At 36.1% G+C, this 19,476-nt stretch overlaps 1 protein-coding gene across 2 annotated transcripts in view; it reads left to right on the forward strand.

The window, feature by feature from the left end:
- arhgap6 (Rho GTPase activating protein 6) overlaps nucleotides 1-19,476 on the forward strand; it is a 99,392-nt gene that overhangs the window by 70,740 nt on the left and 9,176 nt on the right. For both annotated transcript variants that reach the window (XM_015391576.1, XM_015391577.1), the window contains exons 2-8: nucleotides 6,319-6,478; nucleotides 11,037-11,108; nucleotides 16,280-16,428; nucleotides 16,745-16,873; nucleotides 16,993-17,188; nucleotides 17,288-17,343; nucleotides 19,292-19,442. In XM_015391576.1, coding sequence (XP_015247062.1) covers nucleotides 6,319-6,478; nucleotides 11,037-11,108; nucleotides 16,280-16,428; nucleotides 16,745-16,873; nucleotides 16,993-17,188; nucleotides 17,288-17,343; nucleotides 19,292-19,442 — 913 coding nt within the window. The remainder of the gene's footprint in view (nucleotides 1-6,318; nucleotides 6,479-11,036; nucleotides 11,109-16,279; nucleotides 16,429-16,744; nucleotides 16,874-16,992; nucleotides 17,189-17,287; nucleotides 17,344-19,291; nucleotides 19,443-19,476) is intronic.

Consider the following 19,476-nt stretch of genomic DNA (forward strand, 5'->3'; position numbering starts at 1 on the left):
CAGTTCAATGGTACTGGTAGCCCTTCCTATCACTCAGTACCCATGAAGTAGCCCCTCGTTTTTAAATTTATTCTGGTATAAACAGAATAAAGATGAAGTTGATCTCAATTTGTGTTTAAATGGATCTCTCTTTAGAACAAAAAAAAATCAGTTCCTGTTTAATCAAATGATGTATATATTTCACACCTAAAATGAGTAAATGTTGTTCATTCCTCTTTAAGAACAGGAAATTAACTCTTTAATCACATGAGTCATCAATTTATTTTGGGGTCTGAAACCCTGCAAGTACAAATGCCTTATAGCAAGCTACATCAAATCTTCAGCTCTCCATACTAAATACTGTATTATAACGGAGCAGACAGACACTTTATAAAAATGGTAGCAAGAACACCTATTTAGAACCCCTGGCAAGTTAAATAAGTAAAATAAGCTCAAATTCTTTAATAAGAAAAGAAGACTGAAATAAGAAAACACAACAAAATTGCTTCTACATTGAATTTTTATCATTGTTGTGGCACTTGTGGCCTTTATTAGATAGACAGACAGGAAATGAGGTGGAGAGAGAAGGAGAATACATGCAACCAAAGGTCTGGAATTCAATCCTGGGACGCTGCACCGAGGGCTAAGGCCTCAGCATATGGCGCCCTTCCTCTGTCCTGCTATGATTTTTTTTTTACATGCATGACATAGATCCAAAGATTTGTAGTTGTTTTCCCTCCAGCTGTTTGAAAACAGGTGGAAAAGGCGATTAATTGTAAATCTGGGACAGTTAAGTGTACAAACACGGATACACACACCGTCATCACTAGCTGGCAGGGCGGGTTGATCGGTAATTACAAGCAGATGTGAATGCTGGGGAGGTTCCAGGTCAGTAAAAGCCATGCGTTATTGAGTTACTCATGCATGTGTGAAGTCAACTTGTAAAAAAAAAAAAAAAAACAACAACAAAAAACCTAATACAGATAGAAAGAAATAAGAAACAGTGTTGGAACATACTTGTACATTCCTCCTGTTCAGTGTTATGATCCCAAATCTCTGCTCAAGGGTCATTTAAAGCCAGCTGCAAATCGTAAGGGGAAGAAAACAAACCACGAGTACAATGTGAAATTTTGGAAAGCTCACTTTGTGCTTCTGTCTCTTCCTCTTCTGGAATCTTCATTACGAAACACATTTATTGCTAAAAACTTAATATAATACATTTCGTGTTTTTCATTTTCTATAAGACTGAGATGCAAAAGTGCGGCTTTGTGTTTGTCAGTTTAAAAGATTAAGAATTAAAAAACTTCTTATGGTATTATTTGCAATTGTTGACACCTTTAAGTGGCTATACTATCTAATATGTTATTTCTTTTGTTTGTTTACACTAAAAGCAATGTAAAAAACTGGATTTCAGGCCTCAACTTGGCAACCTTAACTAACTTCTCATGAATATCATGCAAGGTGCTTTGAGTGGTTTTGAATATTACTTAATGTACCATGCTTTTTGGTTTTCTATGTAAAATTAAATACAGATTAACATATTTCAGAATTTTTTTTTTTTGACATACAGGGTTTTTAATGGTTGTTAACATTTCAAATATCTGTCATGTTGTTCAGTTATTTAATCAGTCCATCTTAGCAACATGTGTGTGACCTATGTGTGGGTTGCCATAGTAATATTTCTTCTACTTCCTGCCCCTTCGGGTTTCTGTATGTATATGTCACCATGGAAACTGTCATATTCTTTTGCGCCAGTTGTCCTTTTGTCTAAAAAAAGAAGAAAAACCACATGCTGCGCTGCACTGTGCTGAATCTCCAGATGGCATTAGTCATCTAACTGCATGGTGCGCGTGCATTTAAAGTCATTATTCTTTCCAGCCAAGCATTTGTCACATGTGAGCGCAAAATAGCAGCAGCAATGACAGCTTGATTTCTTTTTTTTTTTCCATGTTTTTATGTAGGATTCAGGCAATAGATTCCAGTTTTTTTTAAAGCTTGCTATTGCAAGTCTTGTGATGTCAGGAAATCAATTGACAATAAATAACTCTGACTTTAAGTGTACATGAAAGTCATAACTATTCAATGTTTTGAAGGAATAAACTTATATATATATATATATATATATATATATATATATATATTTATATATATTTAAAGAAATATGGTTAATTCAGGATAATTTCTTAACCAGTGTTAACTTGTTATTGTCACGTTGGGCAGAAGTTTTGGAGGACCCAAATGCAGAGACTGAAGCTGGTGTGGTATCTTAATAAATTCACAAGGCGATAACTAAGGCAAAAAATTCAAAAATAACAAAGACAGAAAACCAAAGTCTAGAAGACATTAGGGAAAACAAACATATGGAGCCAGGAAACAACAAGGAACCAGCAAAAAGTGACTGAACAGGAGGTGTATNAAGACAGAAAACCAAAGTCTAGAAGACATTAGGGAAAACAAACATATGGAGCCAGGAAACAACAAGGAACCAGCAAAAAGTGACTGAACAGGAGGGTGTATAAAGGAGAGACTCTACAAAGACTAGGTTAATCAGCAGATTGGGAGCAGGTGTGGACAGAGGACTCAAGAAGGGAGCTAGGATGAGGAGACTGATACAAGAGGGCAACAGAGGATAAACAAGAAATACATAAGAACCAAAAAAAAATATATAACCAAAAACTACTAGAATAACAAAAAATGAAAATTAAACCAATACACAGAAAGACTTGATTATATAAGTATAACCGCTAACTAAAAAGAAAACTTAAACAGAACCAAAAAGTGCAGAATCATAATAATTAGGCTGTTAACTTGCAGAGTTAAATTAAAATGCAAATGCTTGCTCTTAAAAAAAAAAGACTTTTCAAAAGTTTTTACTCAAAATCATCTTTAAAATAGTCTTTTATATGACTTTTTACCATTAAAACATCATTGATGAGCAGACTGAGACCTTAGTAGTTCAGCGCTGATGCATCTATAATAACACTTTCCCTAAATGCCCTTCGGGTTGGAAGTTCCCACGCTGTTTCAACGGTTGTGACGTCAACTGCGTCCATGATAAATGGCTCCAACAAAGCAAACAATTGAAGCTAGATGAATTTTGTGAATACTCAGAAGCGACCAGCATCAACTCAGACACCAATGACAACTCCCCAAGAAAAAAAATAAAATAAATCCTTGTCGCATACGAGAACAAGCAGAAGACTGCTGCAGTTCTGTGCAGTTCTTTTGAAAAAAAAACTTTGCTGCCTTTTGAATGTGTTTATTTCATGAAGATTAACTGACAAAAAATAGATAGTATATTCAATTAGAAAGGTGCAACTTGTGTTGTTCACCAAGTAGGGTTGGACAAAATTACATTGTGTAGTTACATAATTAGAAATGGCCTGGAACTACTTATATTAGATTTTTGTGATTTCTTCTTGTGCCACTCTATAAACAAAAAATTGGAAAAGGATGACATCATTTTTTGACCTCATAAGTATCTTAGTAGGCTATATGCCCCAATGCACTACTTCTTGAGTCCTAGCCAGCTCCTTTGATTCTGCTCTTTCATTACTGAACAAACAGATTAATCCAGGTGTGTGCAATCTCAGTAATCAGAATGACCAGACACACCTGGATTAAACTGTTTGCCCAGTAATGAAAATCGCGAAACAAATGAGTTGACTGAATTTCAGGAAGTAGTGGAGTTCGGAATATAGCCCATTACACTTGAATAGTTTTTAAATGATTATAAGCTTGAAATCAAAAACACACCTTTGCCTATTGTAACTGCAGGATCTAGATTTTAGCCAGATTTATTGTAACACAAAATATCTAAACATATTTCACATCATATGCCGAAATCTACATAATGAATGCCTTCAGAGCTATTATTGCTCCCTACCCTGACAATTGTCTGATGTGCAGTCTGTGAATAAATGAATGCACTGTCTTTGAATGGAATTTGTGGGCCTGTAATATATGATCTCATTAACCTTAATGGTTCTCAGTTTAATTTTAGGAAATTGGCCATGATATTGTCATGCATGTGTGTTTTGTACTGCTCATTAGTTCTATTGATACAGCTAGAAACTAATTACCGCATGCTCTGTTTAATATGGACATAATAGTAGCTGGCTGTCATTACAACAAGAGTAAAGTAACAGAGCTCCTAATCAGCTTAGTCTTTTTGTTTTCTGTTATGTAACCATGAGGACAATACCCCTTGCATTATGTGCAGCATTTGTATCCTCTGTAAAGAACCATCTTTGAAAATCGACAGTAGCATTGATTTCCAATAGTTTAAAAGTCAAAATCAAGATATAGGTGTCTGTCATCTGGAGTACAAGCAATGTGCTATGGTGCATAAGCTGTTTATTCTTAATTGATGACAAATGACATAAAATATTTGCTTTTGGTCAAGTTTGTAATATCTTTCTTTGGACGCTCTTACAGGTCAAGCAGGTTTATTTTTGCAAGGGCCCAGCAGTCAAGCTTGCGTTTAATCTACAACATCACTCCCCGCCAGCATTCCCAACGTTTCACTAGAGCTCATCCACCCCCTTCAAACATCCTGCCGGGCAGAACCAACTTGATCGTCGGCCGCCCTTCTTATCAAACTCTTTTTCTTTTTCCGACCTGTTGTCTTTTCTTTTGCTGCAGACTTGTGGTCATGCAAGGGCATGTGCATCTCTGTGCAGCAGTAAGCTATGAGCGAGGTCACACAGGAGGCAAAAGGCTTTCCTCAGTCAGTGATAAGAAATGGCCTACACAAGCATGCACTCGCAGCAACACAGAACAGCTGTGATGGATGAAATGCTTCATGAAAGGCTGCAACATGCCTTGTTGACTGTTCTTACATTTGCCGACATATTTCTAGGGTTTGTAGATCTGAAATTAATTCTGTCATAAGGAGATAAAAAGATATGGTCTGTCTGCAAAATTACTAAATTATATAAACACAGACACATTTAGATGAAACTGTTAAGCCATCTGTCTGAAAAAGGCATTAGATAGACTTTTGCAAAGTCGTCTCTTTCCTTTTTTTTCTCAGACACAAGAATGCATGACCGGAGATTGAGGTGACTCAACAGTTCATCTTGGGCAGGTCTGTCTTAGGTTTCCAGCAACCCATTACTATTTACTTAAGTCCAATTTCACCCTAAGGCTCTTAAACAGCTCCTCTCCCTCTGAAATGTTTACAGAGCAAGAGGGTTTGCTTTTATACCATACAGTGGGTTCCATCTGTAGAGAATGCAGATACTATTAAAATCAACAACTTGTTTTTTGGGTTTTTTCACATCTATATATATCTATTATCCATTTGGTTTGTTCTGTAAAACTTTTAATCTGAAGTAATTAAGCCATACACAGGCTTTACCTCCATACTAAATAGTTTAGGAAAATATTTTCCTGGAACACCTTTAGCCAAGTTCAGGTTGTTTATTTAAAATTTCCAAGCATTAATGGTGACAATTGACAATACTAAAATAAATTGAACATGATTGATTCCACAATGGATAAATTAGCTCTCTGCATTTAACCCATCCTCATTGGAGCTAATGGGTCTTGCTCAGAGAGGCAGTATGTGGGTTTGGGTTTTGAACCCACAGCTTCAGGGTTCCAAACCCTATGCACTAATCACTAGCCACCACTCCCCATTTCTGTATAATTTTTGACAAACATGTAAAACAAATTTTGCAGAAGGAAACAAAACCTTCAACATGTTTAGAATACAACAAAGCATACTAATAGGTCCACCTTAAAATAAAGAAAGCATGCATTAACTGAATAATTGAATTTTCTTTAATTAATCACTTTATTAAATGTGTTTTACTTAATAAATACAATATAACCTGTTAACATTGTGGATAATTGCGCTTTTTTCATTGCATTTAATGACCAAGACACACTGAATGTTAAATGTCCGCTGTTAGCAGTATCTTTTCAAAGCACCAACACATTTTGGTTTATAAAAGGGAAGATAAGTAAGCCTTTTCCTCCCCTCTGTCCTAATTCCGCTTTATTTCTTCTTCTTTATGCTATAATATTGCACAATTATGGAAACCATAGCAACAGAACAATAACATAATATGGTGAACATTTGCATTTAAAGGATGATATTTTGAAAGAAGATTACAAGGACTAAACGCTTGTTTTTCTTCACCACCTGGATTCTGGTGTTGCTAACGTTCTTTTGTCTGGGACAAAATTGCATTTTGGCAGAATTAAAAGAAAATTACAAGTTCCCCAGAGTCTGGGACTTTAATTTTTTTCTTTTGTCAGCAGGTGCATTAGTCTCTTCTTTAAGGTTGCAGGCTTTTGTTAATTTTGCTTCATTTTTTTTCTCGTTCTCAGGGAGATTTCACCTGGAGCAGCCTGTCAGGGCGGAGTGTACGCCTGACTCCTGTCGCCATCCAGAGCCTGTCAGAGCTGGAAAGAGCCAGGCTGCAGGAAGTAGCCTATACCCGCTTACTCCAGGACTATGACCTGGGATGTCAAATAACAATCCCAAAGGGTGAGAGTGCTTTCATTTATAAAACAAAAACTCTGATAGCTGCAATCAAACAGTGTGGAACTTATGTATTTGTTATTTTGTTAATTTTATTAACTGCAAAAAGCATCATAAACTGGAAACTAAACCTTCTAATTTTGCATACCCAGATCTATTTCAATCAATTTATTCAAGATGACACACAGTTCCATTATGATCACTGATCATGCGTGGACTCTATTCTAAGACAACTTGTTATTGGTCCGAGTTTCAGGAAGTTATGAAAAAGACACATTTAGATGTAAGCCACACTTCATGTAGGAATTTGATGCTTCCTGTTAGACATGGTATCTCATGACCCTGCTGGTAGTGACATGTGACTTTTTCCAGTTTAAGTGGATTCTTCATTTAGTTATCGCTGTGAAAAAAACTGTGTTAAACTAAAGCAATGCTTGTACACTGCAAAAAAATGTCAGATGTTTTAAATTTAGTGTATTTAATATTAATTTAAGTACGTGAATAAGATGATTTGCCAATGGAATTAGTTTCTTTACTCTTAAAATAAGTTATTGAATAAAATGCCCTTAAAATAATACATTGTAATAGTTTTTTTTTTTTTTTGGTTTAAATTGTGTAAATTGTCTTGTTCCATTGGCAAAGTGTCTACCTTGTCTCCTAAATAAAAAAGCACCTATTTTAAGAAAAAAAAAAACATTTTTAGTTTTCAATTTTTTGCAGTGTACTTGTTTGTTCTCTTTTCCTGTTTACTTTTTTTTCCCTGTTACAAGGTAAACATCTGTCTGGTAAAATAACAAAAAAAAAAAAACAATTTACGTTAATGTGGCACAAGAGTATTCAGACAGTCTGGTTTTTCACTAGGCTCGCCCATGCTAAATGTTCCACCATGAATCTAAAACTAGAGAAAAAGTCAACATAAAAAAATAACTGTTTTTCTTTTTTATATAGTTATAGATTATTTCTTGATGAATCACTTGGTATTTTTAAGGTTTTACTCGTATTGATTGGAGGCAATACCAACTATAGAATGTTATCAAACACTAAGGAGCTGATCCTTAGAAGGTTCACTCATATTAAAACAGGTACAAATGAGTTTGTACATGCAGAGCAGAGCTTTAAAGAAGGTACAAAGTAATTTGCATTTTTATTTCAGCACAGTGTGTACAAACTATTTTTTGCGTCTTTGCCTTGATCAAAGTAGATCATGTTCTAATGACGAAATATTTACCATGTGTAAAGCTATTTTTACAATCAAAAACCTTTTGCATATTTTTTAGTACTTTGTCAGTTCACATACAAACATCACACAAATCTGCTGTGTTTATTGCTACATATGAAGCATTGGCACAAAGCTGAGGATGCAGATGATCTGTTTACATAATACTGTATATATAAACATATTTTGACCATTGAAAATATTAATAGTAGATTAAATTTAAGGAAGAAATAAAGTCTACACAGGGAGCACATATTAATGCAGACAATCTTTATACAGTAAAAGTACATTTAGAGAAATGTCTGCGTCACATTTATATAAATAGAATATTAAATGAGCCGGCAAATAGATGCTATGTTTTATTTTCTTTTACGCTTTGAGACAGGCTACAAGGTGCACTATACATATTATTTAGCATTTAACTCAAAACGGGCCGAAACTAATTTTAATATTTATGAAGAAATCATTGTACATCTCCTGCAACACACCAATTTATTGCACATACAAATAAAAGATGCACAAGCAGTTTGGGATATCTTCTTTGCAATCTTGAAGGATAAAGCCCCAAGTTGGAAGCCTTGATATATATTCAGAGGTTAATCCGCCCACTCAAACACACACCTGTCTATTCAGATTATTTCTATCAGACCGTGTGGGGCCATCCTCATTCTAGGTAATCCCAAGGGATTATCAGACTTTAATCCTGTCAAAATGATTTCAACACCAGCAGATTGTTTCCCACCTTTTATTTTTCATCCACATTGAGGTTTGTTATATAGAAGACAATGTACTTTATATGTTCTTTGCTAGAGGGGTAAGTGCCATCACAAGTTTGTGCTGACTCCATGCTCTACACTAACCCCACACGGTGAAGGAAATTTTCTTTGGATGACTCGGCTGCAGGCTTCCCAAGTAGTGCAAGCAATTTATACGCACCTCAAACATGTTTTATCTGTTTGTTTTTTAGGTTTCCAGATTTCTGGATTTCCTCACTATAGCATTTTTCCTGCCTTTCCTCCAGAGATTACGTCTTGCTTTTGCAAAAGGCAGTAACAGATCCACGTCATGTACACTGAGGCCTGCATTTGCTCCACTATACTCTATATAGCATTGGGGTTAGTTCATAGCAGCAGTGTAGAACGGCTAATGGATTATCCAGGGCCTTGCATTCCAGCTGAAGGTTAAACCTCTCCCTACCATGATTTAATGCATGCTTATCTGTGTTGCTTATGAATTCCAGAGCTCCCGACTGCTGCCATGTGCAGGCGAGGGATATATTTCAAATGGACAAGTGTCTGCATCTGTGGGGGCTATTTCAGCTAATACTTGTTTTCCATTCCTAGTTTTGCATCAGTGGGTCGAATTTTTTGGCGTTTCTTCAAGAACAGAGCAGATTAAAGAAAGACAGAATGAAGACAGACAAAAAAAAAGGACGAGATGAAGATGTGATGCGACAGAAAGTCGGTTGAGGTTCATCAGATTGAGTTGCAAACAGGTCTGGGGCAGAAACGGAGAGTGTGGAGGTTTTGGGGGATTTTCTTACGGCTTTGGGACCCATCTGTCAAAAAATCCAAACCATTTCCTATCTTGGCTTCTCCCATCTTTCATTCTTCCTCGCCTCCATCACAACATCTGCTTCGGTTTCTCCTCACAGTTTGCAACCCCATCCTCACTGGTGTCATGTCACAGACGCTCTGAAGTATGGGTACTTTTAGTTACTTAAAAAAAATAATTCAAGTAGCCCTCAGCCTAAAGTTCACGAGTCACAACTTATTCAGATTAGTGGGAGGGGGGGTGGATATTTATTGTGACTAGATCTGCTTCCCTACATAACATCGCTTTGTCTAAATTCACATTTCTCTTTGCAGAAGAGTTAAAACTCAGTCAGAATGGATTAAAATAATTTATCTATAACCTTTGAACGCTTGTGACATTCACAGTTGGGATTAGTTATGGACTTGCATTCAAGCACATGGATGCTTTGATCTAAACCAGCTGTAGCTTCTGACCGAACTGATAAAAAGCATTCCTATAGAATCTTGTTGCCTCTAGTTTTTGTAACCATGGGGATGCCTTAAGGGTGATTTGAAGACTTTTCTTTTTTGCTTATCACATTTTTTTTTTAATCTGACCAAAAGGTTCAATATTGAGACCAGTACTTTTTCTAGGGTGTCTTTAAACCACTTTTCCAAAAAGACTTGAAATGTGGAATGAAGGACCGGTAGTCACTAGACCTATTTAACTGCCTTTGTTGTGAATCTTTGCAACACTTCTAGAATTGCCATTGGCTTCTGTGCTACTTTTCCGATTAATGATTTCTTTTGCTGGATTTTTAGGCTTAATCATTTAGTTTCTATACAGTTCTATATTCTTTTCCATTTTCTGATGTTGGATTCTTTAATATGTTTAAATTCTGAGCTATAGTTTTATGACATAAGCTATTCAAAGGTATTCAATTACAACTTCTTATGCAGTTTTTTTTCCCTCTTTTTCGTTGCTTTATCTCATAAAACCACATTTGGTTTGTCCTTTTATTTTGAAAAATATAAAGTCCAAAAGAAATAAATATATATTCAAAGCTCTTTAAAAAAGAAACACTCAAAACTTTATGAAGTCCTTAAGTTCAAACTGAGGTTATCAAGCCAATAGTGGAAATTTCTGAAAACAGGGACCTTAAAAATGAAGGGGTTAGCTTTCGACACTATTAACACAAAAATTCGAGTTAAAATTTTTCCACGCGATTACATCATGATCCTAGACGAGGCCTTAAAGAGACTTAAAACTTGCATGCGTTTCGATTTCCAGAGCTTCCTGCGTGTTAATCAGCAGATCCAAGAGTCATTTATCATGCTGGGAGCTGACAGAGCTGCTTCCTTCCATCCAAACACAAATATCCTCATGGATTGCAAGCAGAAACTGAGCTATTGGCTGAATAGCTCTGGTATTAACTCTTTTTGTGCTGATTCATGCAGTTGTTGATGTTTTTTTCATTCAATCATTTGCATTTTTGAAACGAGTCAACAACATTAAGAAGGATCAAAAGAGGAATGTTGACCGAGTAATTTGAAGCTTACCATGTATGGTGCTGTAAAAGCAAAGAAAAAGAAAGACGGTTAAGAGTTTGAATAAGCAATCTAACTAATTATGTTTTTTTTTTTTTTTTTTTGCTGTGGCTGCTACTATTTCTAACCTGACTGTTTATTGAATCGGTTTCCCCCTCTGGTTAATTTATGTCTGCATTCCTGGAATAATTTTATTAAATAAGAGCCAGATAAGAAACTGCAGATATGGGAACTGTTTGTTTCACATGATTTGTTAACTCTTTTGTTTTTTCCTCCTCTGTGGCAGATGGACAGAAGAGGAAAAAGTCATTAAGAAGAAAGCTGGACTCTCTAGCCAAAGAAAAGAGTAAAGACAAAGGTAAGCCGAAGTCCCATGAACATTGCAAATAATCTTAAACTTAAAAATCTGTCCCATCCTGCTCTGTTATCAGCATTTTTAAAGTTGCCATTTTGCGGACCCCATACATTATGCAGGCGGATAATGAGGTTGTAAAAATAGCACCTGTTCTCCAGCTTAAAGTTTAAAGTGAATCGAATCTGTGTAGGAGATGCTGGTATTTACTGAACAGCAGCTTAATCTGAAAGGCTGCACACATAACTTGACTTCAATTTATACAATGTGCCAAAATGTTTCTTTCCTTCAAAGGGAAAGATGCACATATTCTTAAAGTTATTTTTGGCTGGCCAAAAATTAAAAGTCAGAATGGATTGTCAAAAGGACATAATTTTTAAAGGTACCTGTCAAAATAAGACGATGCAATGTATTAGAAATAATGGCAAACATAGGATTTTTTTTCTTTTTTTGCAATTAATGAAAACACAAGAAGGGAAGTAGTCAGAAGGGCTACCAAGAAGAAATTGAAGGAGCCACTGGAGTTTTTGTTTGTTAATTACATGCAACCACAAATTCCTTATGCATCAGGACTGTGCAGTAGGGGGGCCATATGGACATTTTCTTATATAGAAAAAAAATGCTAAAACTTTCAAACACAAGACAATGTGGAAGAAGTGTGTTATATCGATGTTTAGTACAAAATAGAGTTGAAACAATTAACCGAATGAATCAATCAATGATTGAAATAATCGTCAATTAATCTAATAATCAATAAATCGTCAATTGGAGTGCAAAGACTGTAAAACATTCCTTTAGCTCACAGAGTAATCCACTTAGAACAGTAATCATGCCAAGATTGTAAAAAATTATATAACCATTTTGCATTTAACATAAAACAAAACATTTTCATCTGTCAATATGCTCTATCTAGAGCACCTAGTTTAATTTCTTAAAAAGTCTTCTGTAACGAACCTTTGGCTATCCGTTTATTAATCGAAAAAATAATCTACAGATTAATGGATTTGCAAAATAATCATTAGCAGCAGCCCTAGTACAAATACAACTCTAAACATCCTTGAAAAGCACACTATAGAGACGGTGGAGCATGGGGAGGCCTTTTTTCTTAGCCTGGAACTTCCATTTTAGATACAGAGACTTATAGACAAGTCTAAATAGCATTGAAAGCTGGCATAACACCTCTACACTTCAGCTAAGAAGGTGAGGAAGGAATTCATCTTTCAGCACAAACACCAGAAGCATCCATCCTAATCAACTAAAGAGAAGGAATGCAAAAAAGAAAGAAATGTCCTGCCAAAACCTGAACCTTGAAAATGTATGGGTTGATCTGAACACGGCTGTGCCTCTGAGAATATTATCGCTATCTGATGGCTTTGGGTCACGCAAAGCATCATGACGATAGGTACCAATCCATAAACAGGTAGTGCTTTACTAACAAAAGTGGTTTCAAGTTTAATTCAAAGGTGTGTGCCTTTATAAGACTACATTTATTAGTTTCCCCCCTTAAAAGTTTTCAATTTGGTTTTCAGTTTAGTTGTATAGGTTTCTGGGCATATTAAAGGTAGAAAAACTACAACATTTATTTTTCATGGACCTTTTTTTTGTTTTAATCCTCAGAAAAGCCTGCTAGTTTAACAAAAGCGTGCAGGTTTTGTATACCCACTAAGTGCACAAATGGAATTTGTTTAAAATTTAAAGTAACATTTCTGGCACGCAGCTATTGGTGTAAATCCAAATGACGCCAAGGCTTCTCCATTCCAGCTGTGCAAATAGTTCGGTTTCACATGAGCTCACGTTGAGGAGAATAACAAAGTCAGGAGATTCATTTGTGCCTTCAAGAAGTATGTCAGTTTGAAACTGTTATTATAAGCCTGGCATATTTGTCTTCTCTTACACCATTGCATAAAGAGCTCAGACATATCTGCATGTAAAACTGTTTAATTTTCTAAATACATGGTCTAAAATATCAACCTTAATTTTCAGTAAGAAGAGTTTAGTCTCATCTATGGACAAATAGAAAATATAAATTCTGTTGCAGAAATCAGGTCTCCAGACACAAATATGGCTCATTTACTCTACATAGAGCATTAAGGGAGTCTAATTCCTTATCTCAATAAATTATTAGAAAAAGATATTTGACCAAACCTTCTTTTTAACATTTTAACAGCTTTTGTGGATTTACAAGTTAATCCAATCCCATCTTAATACATTACAATACACAATTCCAACTGTGCACCACTTTCCCCGGGGCTATTTTGATATATCTGGCAGCATGTGAAATGTGGTTTGGCTGTGGACTCATCTGTGAAATCCAATAATCAGAGTCACATCGACTTTAAATGCATTTCTATGTGTATATGTGATTATGTAAGGCCTTTTAATGCGGTGAGGCTGCAGAGCAAACCCACTGTGTCACAATGTAAGCTGTCATGTTGTTCGGAAACCACAGCCCTGCATTTGTGGTTGTGGAATGCATTTTGTGTTCCCTCTCCTTGTTTTTCTCTTACTCATGGAGCAGTGCAGCTGGATAAGTTTTCTAAAACACAGAATGATTCTTTGTGATTTTGCATCATAGCGCTCTACGTGCTTTTTGTTATGACTGCTGGCAAAACTTTGGGAAACCGGATTTTTGTCAGAAGGATAGCGTTTACTCTTCATGAACACTTTCAGATGTTTGGAGCATGGGAAGGATTATTCTGTGTGTGAAAATTTCTCTATTGATTTAGCCAAATGTTTTGCTTTATTGTCTTGTTGAGAGACCCCATGAAGACCCATTTTCAGTTTTCAAGCAGAGTATAATATCCTTGCGTAACTGTTTGAACCTGATGAAAGATGTTGCATATTACTGTTGGTAAATGTGAAATTAAATTCAACTTTCCAGGGACTTTTTTAATGTATTAAAGGTATAGTTGAAGATTGTTGCAAATTTTTTAAAAGATCCGCCCTCTTTAAAACTTAAAAAAAAAAATAATTACATGTGCAACCCTGTACTCACTTCTGAGAGGGAACACCTACAGTATTAAATGCTTGAAAGAGCATGCAGGAGCCCATTTCTCCTAATGCATGCTCTGTTTAAAAGTTCCTGTTTGCAACGCTCATCCAAGTTTACTTTCCAAAAGAAGATTTGCAATTTTTCCACTATTTCAGACTCACAAACGTTAAGTGAAAGTGGGGACAAGCAAGTAGGACGGCCTTACGTAAACATATCACCAGAATGATTGACAATTAGGAGGACCACTTATTTAGATGATCCATCCGGAAAAAGAACATCCTCCACTATACCTTTAAGTTTAGCCACTGGTTTATTATTAAAAAGACTAAAGTTTTAAATTAAGTTTAGATGGGTTTGGCTACCTTATGGCATAAAAAGTGTAAAATTTGATTGTTTTAATGTTAGAATTTTATTTAAATTAGATTTTATTGTTAACAGTTGTAATACTGATGATTTACTCTAAAAATGAAAGATAATACATTAGTGAAAATGGGTATGAGCACGTAGGACGACCTTACGTAAACATATTATTTTGATGATCCCAGAAAAAAAAAAAACATCCTCCACTATACCTTTGAGTATTTTTTACAAAGATGAACAACAATCTATTTTAGAAATTTAGAATCATTAGAATCATATTATAGAGAAAGATGCATTTCTAAGTATTTTCTTGAAAATGTACTGGTATTTTCAAGAAATGAAATTAAGCAGATTTTATGACAAGTGAAACAGGCCAACAGCTTTACAAGTCCTCCATTACAATGAGCAGAAGGCAGGAAGGGCTTTTCTCCATAGTTAGAAGCTTGACACACTCCAGAGATGTGTCTACAGTAGAGAAATAAGTCCAGAAAAGGCCTTTTTTTTTTTTTTGGTAGAATGCCTCTCTAACAACAAACACCAAAGACTTGTAGCGTCTTAGCTTTACTTTTGCAACTTAGAGACTTAAAATATGGACAAGTTGCTCAGTTCCTGTTTCTTGACATCTTAGGAATGCATGTTCTCTTATTTCTCACTCTGAAGCATTTGTATTGCATGAACCTTCATTTATTTTAAAGCACATTATTAATAAAGGTGATACAGCTAAGTAAAAGAAGTTTATAACCCCAAAATATGAAATAACTTTTTAATAAAACACAACCTACTATTTTTATCAAATATCTGCTATAGGGAATCTGTTGCCATCTTAAACAAACAAGAGTTAATTTGTATTTTTAGCTTTTAAAGATAAGGAATGACATAAAACGATTCATAAAGCTGAAGCATGGCTTTTCTTCTGTAGGGTATTATTTTAAGTTAAAAAAAAAAATAATATTATTGAAACAGTTTGCAAGCAGATTAATGGAAAAAAAGCTCTAAAAAACGTTCTTGTCCTTTTAATGTCATTCTGTTGTAAGAATTCAATTCAAATATTTATAATTAAAAACCACTAAAGCTTCTAAGACTGGTATTTGTTATTAAAGTATATTAGTTTGTTCTTTAAATGTTTTTTAGCCACTATTAAGACCCAGGGTTTAAAGAGACATGTGGCTGTGGAGCTTGCAGACCCCTGATAGAGTGAAACTGGACATCATTGATAACTTATTTGGGGATTGCTTGACATTCTGGTCAATTTAATGAAAGTATTTATTTAGAAATGATGATGCCACTAAAGCAGAATTTACATTAAAACATTTTAAAGATATTTTTAAGGCTGTCGACAAGTTTGTATACAAAATCCAGATGTTAGCACTGATTATGTCATTTTTTCTGTCTAGTCTGCCAATCTACAATATTTAATGAGTAGGAAGATTAGAACAAAGTTCCTTGAGTTACTTTTTTTTAACTCTAAAAAGCCACCATAAATGACCTAAATGAAGAACTCTGCATTGCCTGGAAGTGAGCCATCCATGTTATTTTGGTATGCTTTAAAATAAGGCGGCAACTTCATGGTTTCTCTGATGAATTATTTTGGAAAACAGATGCTGCACTTTAATCACGGCGTAAGACTTTTTACTGACATGGTAAACATGCTTTTTGATGCTTTTATTGCGTTTGTGTAAAAAGCCAAGCAAAAACAGATGGGATAAGGAGACTGTGTTTTCTATCTTCAGACCTATTTTTGGTAGTTTTATGCTTCAGTCTTTTTCTAACTTGCATTTCAAAGAGCCTGCCTTCTTTCCCCTCCTCTCTGTCTCTATCACATAAGAGTGCGTACCCCAGGCCTTTAGCATACCCCTTTCCCAGGTCATCGCTAATGACAGAGCACACAGACAGCGACAGGATGCTTACCGCCTGGACCCCCCACAGCGGGAGGAGCACAAAGACTCCTCTGACCTTGTGTCATCAATTTTGCAGGTGTGTAATCCCTACATTTTAGTTAAAATGCATTTCAATGAGTGAAAGCTTTTGATTTTCTGCCAGAACGCCCATATTCATCATTTATAGCAGGTTTCTAGGTCTGAATGAGCCCCAATGCATCACAACACATCCTTGTTGAGATTTTTATTAAGATTTTTTTTTTTTGTAATATCTTAGTGTTATGCCAGGCTTAACCTGTTAAAAGCTCATAAGTCCGCTGAATCTGTGCTCAAAAGGACTCAAAAAAGCTTCAAGATATTTTGTGGCAAATTACCCTACTGTGATTTGAACTTTGATGGATGTTTCTTTATAGTTTGCCACCAAGCGGCCATCGAACAAAGAATTGTCCAGCAGTAACTCCTCACTCAGCTCCACGTCAGAGACGGCCAATGAGTCAACGTCACCCAACACCCCTGAGTCTGCACCACGTGTTCGCAGGAGGGTAAGAGAGACCTTTAAGAATCTGCCTTTCTATCCCAGAATCCCAAACCTAGATCCCCTTGTTTTTGTATGTTAAATTTACTGAACTTAGATTGAATCAAATGCATGATTACCCACCAGGGTGGCATGTCCGTGGATTCCATCACAGACCTGGACGACAACCAGTCCCGCCTTCTAGAGGCGTTGCAGCTCTCCCTGCCAGCTGAAACGCCGAGTAAGAAGGAAAAGCACAGGGACAAACGTCTAAGCCTGAATCCCATCTATCGTCAGGTTCCCCGGGTGGTGGACAGCTGCTGTCAGCACATCGAGAAATACGGTGGGCAGAGTCCCAACTTCAGCAATCTTTACATACAGTGCACAATTCATGTTTAAACTGAGCTAATTGTTGTTTTTTCCTCTCTTTTTTTATTTTTAGGTTTGCAGACTGTGGGGATCTTCAGAGTGGGAAGCTCTAAGAAGAGAGTAAGACAAGTGAGTGCTCCTAATTCTTTTCTTTTTCTATCCAATTAGTGGAAATTCTTCATGACTTGAGCAAATCATAGAAGCATGCAGATTATCAACACAGGGTGACTCACTTATTAAGTTTTTTGGTTCTCTGGTTTTAGAGCGGTGATGTTTCCTGTTAACTGTTCCAAAGTTTCAAGTGATATTTGAGCCGATATGTTATTTTTTGCCTTGTGATATGGTGCTACATAATACTGGAACATTCACACCTAACCACCTGGACTGTTGGAAGAAGACGAACTTGGAAAATATTTTGATCCCACACTTACTTAACGTCATTATTCTTGGATAGAAGAGGGAATAATCCTATTCTGTTGGATGAAAAGAAATCCCACACATCCATTCCAGCCCAGTTTTTTTTTAAAGATTAAATGATGATTAGCGTTTAATGTGTATTGAGGTGATGACAAAAGGTTATATTCCCAGATCATAACTTCCTGCTGCTTTGAAAATAAAGGAAAGTGCACAACTGGAGTAGCAACATAATTCACCCTTGGAAATAACTTATATCTTATACCTTCCATGATCTGTGATGCCCTTCAGAAGTATTTAACTCCTTTAACTACAACCGCAGCCTGCCTTGAATTTTTAAAGTGGATGAAGAAAGCCAGTGTTGTTAAAAGTTGTGAGACAGTTTATCAAAAGCCTGTGTAAAGAAACAAAGGTTGATCAGAGGCAACTAAAGGAGAACTTCCTGGCCTACAACCAAAACTGTGATGGAAACCTAACAGTATTTTATCCTGAATCCATGGAGAAAGCATCATACTTTGGGTCATGCTTAATAAAAAGCATCCTAGAAGATAACAGGCAAATATTCACCTCCAAAAAGTACTACAACCCTAAAAACACAGCCAAGGTTACAATGGTGATTTAGATCCAGGCATATTAGTGATAAGATAGGCTTACTCAAAGTCCTGAACTTTATCCAGTTAGGACAGGACTTGAAAACCTGTTTAACCATGGGTGAATTTGAACTTCAGCTATTTTTGGAAGAGAAAGAAAAAAAAATTTGGCAAAAAAGTTTAGTGGTGAAAAGCTGATAGTGACGTACCCCAAATGACTTGTTGCTGCTTGCAGCAAGAGGTTGTTCCACAGCTTCTTGACCCAAATTGGCCCCCGTATAAATCCACATCACACCTAAAGATGTTATAAAAGCACCTAGTAATGGACTTATTGGACTCAATGTGAAGTTGGATGTTTTACAATGCATTCACAGTTCACCTGAAAAATTGCAGATCTTTCTGGTAGACATTTTTGGAAGGAGTTTCGGGGCTTATCTTGGATCCCTAGATTAAAACATTTTCTTCTTCATGGTTTACAACTTGAAGAGTCAAAACAAAACAGACCAAAGCGTCCATAAATTAGCATTTCTTACATTTTTTTTTAAGCATAAGCGTAGATATTATCATCATGCAAACTGTAGCCGCATTGTTGTTATCTGCAGTAATGGCTGGGAGGTAATGGATGGACGGGTGTTTAGGGAGGGTTGACGTTTTGGTGGGACAATCAAACCATTTAGTCATGCTGATATGTTTTGTTTAGAAATGCTGACCTAAGATCAACAGCCTTTTTTTGTCTATAAATCGTACTCTTTATATCATATTAATGCACATTTCTCAAATCTGAATGATTTCACTTGTTGGATGGGATATGTTTTAAATCATCTTCTCATCTTAAAAAAAAAAGAACTGGAATCAGCTTTATGCATGTCTGGATGTCATCCAAAAGGCTACATGGTCAAGATTATAACTCATACGGGTAGAAGTAGTCTGGATGGAGTCTTTTAGTGGGTCAAAAGGTCAGGAATGTGTATGGGTGTGTCCCTTCAAAGAATATAATGTCCATTGTTTAGCGCAGAGGATGTTTCTGAATCTCCGTCTTCCTCTCCTTCGCCTGGCTTTTGCTCGGCCCTTAGCTGCGGGAGGAGTTTGATCGGGGTATCGATGTGCAGCTGGATGAGGAGCACAGCGTACATGATGTGGCAGCTCTGCTAAAGGAGTTCCTCAGGGACATGCCTGACCCTCTTCTAACCAGGGAGCTCTACACAGCCTTCATCAACACCACATGTGAGCCTGAACTATTTGCTACTTTCTGTTTACC

The sequence above is a fragment of the Cyprinodon variegatus genome, unplaced genomic scaffold (assembly GCF_000732505.1).
Source record: "Cyprinodon variegatus isolate N-32 unplaced genomic scaffold, C_variegatus-1.0 Scaffold549, whole genome shotgun sequence".
NCBI classification, from domain to species: Eukaryota; Metazoa; Chordata; class Actinopteri; order Cyprinodontiformes; family Cyprinodontidae; genus Cyprinodon; species Cyprinodon variegatus.